At 45.0% G+C, this 5,685-nt stretch overlaps 1 protein-coding gene across 1 annotated transcript in view; it reads left to right on the plus strand.

Annotated features, from left to right (window-relative positions):
- ABCC1 (ATP binding cassette subfamily C member 1 (ABCC1 blood group)) overlaps positions 1-5,685 on the plus strand; it is a 167,879-nt gene that overhangs the window by 149,073 nt on the left and 13,121 nt on the right. The window contains exon 24 of the mRNA XM_004373287.3: positions 3,097-3,296. Coding sequence (XP_004373344.1) covers positions 3,097-3,296 — 200 coding nt within the window. The remainder of the gene's footprint in view (positions 1-3,096; positions 3,297-5,685) is intronic.

Genomic DNA, 5,685 nt, shown 5'->3' on the forward strand with positions numbered 1-5,685 from the left:
TCTCCCTTGCTCCCGAAGGGGTGAGACCAGTGGAGTATCTTAGATGGCTGCTCACAGGCTTTTAAGACCCCAGACGCTACTCACCAAGTTAGAATGTAGAACATTTTCTTTATAAACTGTGTTATGCCAGTTGAGTTAGATGTTCCTTGAGACCATGGTCCCTACAGCCGTCCACCCGGCAGTTCGGTCCCTCAGACAGTTTGGATGTTGACACATTTTTAGGGGACACAATTCAATCCATGGCCGAAGGGAACAGGGCAGGGGAGCATATGATAGCTGAGTGAGCACCACCCCTTTAAATATATCTAATTGTCCAGAACTTAGCTATGTGACCTCCTCTACTAGGAAGGGAGGCTGGTAAGTGTAGTTTCTTCAGCTGTGCACATGGCCATCCCAGCCAAATCAAGCTTCTGTTGAGAAAGAAGGAGGAGATATTGGGTAGGAAAATAGTAGCCTCTGTCATATCTCTTCTGTAAAAACTGTTTTCACAGTGTGTTCTTTGAACACCTGTGGTTTCTTAGGTTATTGCCTCTCAATTTGATAAATGAGCATGTTCAGGCTCAGAGAAACGCGGCAATCTTGCCCAAGTGGCGGAGCTGGGAGTATGAATTCATGTATCTCTGATTCCAAAGCCTGTGCTGGTAACCACGGTGCTGCACTGCCCCTTCTCACCCCTAAAAGGTTAACTGCAGCAGAGTTGCAAGTGGAGAATTGTTGTTTAGATGGGGTGTTCTGACTGTGACAGGAAGTAAGAGTAGGAAACCACACAGAGCCCTTTACCTCAGACTGCACCATGGGCCTGTTCGTGCGGGGTCCAGGGGAGGCCTTGGTCTTCCTGGGACCAGACCCCAGGACCTCAGAACACTGCGGCCTAGTGATTGATGAGCAGGAACAAAGATGAAATCATGGAGTTCCTGGACCTTCACTGAGATCTCTTTAAACTGGTGCCCCTGTTTTGAAAAATCATCCAGCTGCAGTTACTGAAAAAGTTGCCAGTGTTCATGGCCCGGTCGGGAATTTTCCTGAAGGACCCAATTCAAAAAAAGGAAACAGACCAAAGGCAGTGTGGGAGCAGCTCGCATACCTGCTGCCAGCGGGACTTGGGTACACCGTGGAGCACTTCCATGATGGAATGTTAGCTCCTTATGGGGATAATTAGGAAGACAGTACTGCAACACCGACTGATTTATTTCTAAACTACAAAGGGAGTGAATTTAGCGAAGGACTAAGTTGTATGCGCACTGTCATTATAACTAAGGTGAAATATGTAATGTGCGTGGGAGGACTGGAAAGGGAGGCAGAAAAATGAAAACATTGCCATTTTAAGGGTTGACATTATGGGGGAATTTTTTTTCTTCCCTTTTTTTAAAAAAATAGCTTTGAGCTAAATATACACCTACCCTGTAATCAACTATCTCACTCCTAGGTGTATATACAGAAGAAATGAGAGTATATATCCAACCCAAAGAATATGTGCTAGAATGCACTTGGCAGCTTGGTTCATGATAGTCTGAAACGAGACACAACTCAAATGTTTGTGAGTAAAGAGAATAGATAAGTAAATTGTAGTCTATTCATACAATGGAAAAGCTCCATAATAAAATGGAACAAACTAGTGATACACACAGCAGTGTGGATAAAGCTCAGAGACCTCAAAAGAAGCCAGACACAAAAGAATCCATATTGTATGGTTCCATTTATATGAAGTTCAAGAGCAGGCAAAACTAACATATGGTGATAGAAGTCAGAATAGTGGCTACCCCTTGGGGGTGGGTGGTGGGAAGTAGGTGTTAACTGCAAGGAATAAAAAGGGAATTTTCTGAGATACTGGAAACGCTCTATATTTTGGTCAGGCCTGGTGTTCTGCTTCCAAAAATCAGCCAGTGAAAACCCTATGAATCAGAACAGTCCGATCCCCAGCAGTCATGAGGATGGCGCAGGACTGGGCAGCATTTTGTTCTGTTGTGCGTGGGGTTGTCGTGAGTCTGGGACTGACTTGACAGTTAACAACAGCAGCTCTTACATCACACCGTACAAAACTGTTGATGTTCGTCTGTTTTTTACCTACAAAAAGAGCAGTTTCTTATAGTTCAATCTAATATTACTGGACATTGTGCTTAGTGGTATATATATTCGCACATATTCCTGCATATACATAATATGTTACATGTAAGAATACGTAATTCTTAATGTCACTCTTGCAAAAAACCCTGTGAAGCAGACCATATTGTTGCCATTTTACAGATGAGAAAACCAAGACTCAGAGTGATTAAGTAAATTGCCAGTGGTTGTATTGTTACACAATAGCAGAGTTAGGATTTGAACTGAAGTCTGGCTGACCTCAAAACCTGTGCCTGAAACTACACTGCTAAATCCATAAAATCCTAGATGTTAATGGCCTCAGAGAGGCAGTACAGTATAGAGGTTAACACTTAAGCAGCCAGACAACCTGGGTTTGAATCCCAGCTTTGCCTCTTCCTAGATGTGTGACCGTGGGCAGGTTAATTAACCTCTTTGTGCCTTGGTTTATGCATCATAAAATAGTCATAAGAATCTCATAGGATTTTTGTGACGATTAAATGAACTGATACATGTAAAAGCATTTAGAACAATGCCTGGGACAGTGGGCAGTATATGAGGGTTAGTTATTATTATTCATGGTGGTTGTTATTGTTGGCACTGTGCCTGCAGTTCAAGGAGCCGCCACCAGGTGAGCAGGGACACTTGTTAAAAGCAGGGTTCCAACATTTTGCCTCCTGAAGGCTGCTGTTGTGTGCCGTAGAGAAGATCGTGACTCCTAGTGACACTATAGGACAGAGTAGAACTGCCGCATAGGGTTTCCAAGGCTGTAATCTTTATGGAAGCAGACTGCCACATCTTTCTCCTGCAGAGTGGCTGATGGGTTCGAACCACTGACCTTTCGGTTAGCAGCGGAGTGCTTAACCACTGCGCCATCAGGGTTCCTTCCTCCTGGAGGTACCATTTTAGTATTAAAGGGGGCATCTGTCAATATAACAACATCCAGACTATCTGCACAGCTCCAGGAAGATGGGCTGAGGGACTTTCGCCCACTCCCCTGTCCATTCTCTCCCCTAGAGGTTCTACGTGGCCTCCTCCCGGCAGCTGAAGCGCCTTGAGTCGGTCAGCCGCTCCCCAGTATACTCCCACTTCAGCGAGACCCTGTTGGGGGTCAGCGTCATCCGTGCCTTTGAGGAGCAGGAACGCTTCATCCGCCAGAGCGACCTGAAGGTGGACGAGAACCAGAAGGCCTACTACCCCAGCATCGTGGCCAATAGGTGGGTGCACCAGGCCCCCGGGAGGGGCAAAGGAAGCCACCTTAGCGCCTTGTTGCTTTGCCTCGATTTCTTCCTGCACACCTTCTTCCTGGAGGAGGGTGTGGAGCCAAACTCTGCCCTCGCAGAAAGGATGGGCAAACTTGGGGGCCTTCTGAGGGGAGAGCGTTTAATACAATTGAAGCATTTAAGCACCAGTAGTTTCTCCAGAGTCCGAAAGCCCTGCAACGTTGACCTTGAACTGTCATTCCCGGCAATGAGAGACCATCAGCGGCAGGCCAACACTGCTGTTTAATACTTTGGCACCACTGTTCTCCACTGAGGTGTGCTCACACTCCACCTGTGGGATGTGTCAGCGTGACTTACAAGTGTGTTAGGCTGAGTCGTGTGTCAGTGGCATTTTGTGGATCAAAAGTGTCTGACTAGCATCAACCAGAAAAGGGGGCAGAAGTTTGCTAATTATTTACTGAATTTAGAGAAGCATCTGATTTATCCTTATAATAGCATCTTCCCCGCCTGCTTCCATCCTGATACACTTTTTTGAGAGGTGGGGTAGAGAAGTGGGTGAGTGTCAGGGTAACAGTGCCCTGCAGGTGGCTGGTAACCGTCAGCCCATCTTCTGCCGTATAATCCTTGTTAGGGGGACAACCAGGGTTTCCTGGAGACCTTGCTTTCTTTTGCAGAACTTTCAGGGAATTTGTCACACTCTAGGTCTATCTGTGAGAGTGTCTTATGCACATGAACGGCAGTCACGTGGATTTCCAGGGCTATGGTGGAAGAAGTTTGAAAACGTTACCTCCCTAGAGTCTTCACGTTTGAAAACATTAAAATGATATCCCTAATGCTTTATTGTATCTTGTACACATTACCTTTAAGCAAAATATCTGTTCATATTTTAAAAGATAAAATTATGTGTGTGTGTGCGTGTGTGTGTGTATAGTTCCTGGATGGCACAAATGGTTAAGCACTCAACTACTAGTTGAAAGGTTGGCTGTTTGAACTTACGCCACAGCACCATAGAAGAAAGGCTTGGCAGTCTGCTTCTGAAAGGTCACAGCCTTGAAGACCCTACAGAGGGTTCTATTCTGCACAAATGAGGTCGCCATGGGTCGGAATGAACTCCACGGCAACTAGCAATAACTAACAATAGCCTGAGTGTGTGTGCGTGCACGCGTGTGTGTGTATTACTCTCTTCTTTTCCCTGATTCTAAAATGTACCCTTCCTCAACCACTCACTTTTTAGCTGATTTTTTTTTTAATTTCAGTAAGTTTTATAAATATGACCATAGCTTATGTTCTGAATATTTAAATAAAAAAAAAAACCATTGCTGTCGAGTTTATTCCAACTCATAGCAACCCTATAGGACAGAGTAGAACCACCCCATAGTGTTTCCGAGGAGCGGTGGTGGATTCAGACTGCCGACCCTTCGGTTAGCAGCTGGTCTCTTAACCACTGTGCCACCAGGGCTCCATATTCTGAATATAGATCACTTTTATTTATTTTTTTATTGTGCTTTAGGTGAAAGTTTACAGCTCAAGTTGATTTCTCATTCAAAAAGTTACACACGTACTGTTTTGTGACATTGGTTGCCATCCCCACGATGTGGCAGCATGCTCGCCCTTTCTATCCCAGGTTCCCTGTGTCTGTTCATCCCGTTGCTGTCCCTTCCTGCCTTCTCATCTTGCTTTTGGATAGGAGTTGCCCATTTGGTCTCGTATATTTGATCAAATTAAGAAGCACCTTCCTCACGTGTGTTATTTTTTGTTTTATAGGCCTGTCTAATCTTTGTCTAAAAAGTGGGCTTTGGGAATGGTTTCAGTTGTGGGTTAGCAGAGTCCAACCGCACACATTTTAATGACTCTGAAATGAGGATGTGTCCGGGTCTGAGAACATTACAGATACGTTTAAAATGGTAGTTTATTTCTCACTCTCCTCCCCCAATCTCCCAGCCAAGAGAAGGTTCTTATAAATCAGCGGTGCCTCTTACAGTTGAAGACTTCTTAGTACTTAGGAATTTCCAGTACAGCTTTCAAAGAAACGTATGTTGTTGTTGGTGTTGTTAGGTGCTATTGATTCGGTCCCGACCCATAGCGACCCTGCATACAACAAAACGAAACACTGCCCTGTCCTGTGGCATCCTCACAGTTGTTGCTATGTTTGAACCCATTGTTGCAGCAACTGTGTCAGTCCATCTTGTTGAGGGTCTTACTTTTTTTCGCTGACCCTCTGCTTTACCAAGCATGATGTCCTTCTTCAGGGACTGATCCCTCCTAATAACATGTCCAAAGTAGGTGAGATGAAGTCTCGCCATCCTCGCTTCTAAGGAGCATTCTGGCTGTACTTCTTCCAAGACAGATTTGTTCATTCTTCTGGCAGTCCATGGTATACTCA

Source organism: Trichechus manatus, unplaced genomic scaffold (genome assembly GCF_000243295.1).
Source record: "Trichechus manatus latirostris isolate Lorelei unplaced genomic scaffold, TriManLat1.0 scaffold00024, whole genome shotgun sequence".
NCBI classification, from domain to species: domain Eukaryota; kingdom Metazoa; phylum Chordata; class Mammalia; order Sirenia; family Trichechidae; genus Trichechus; species Trichechus manatus.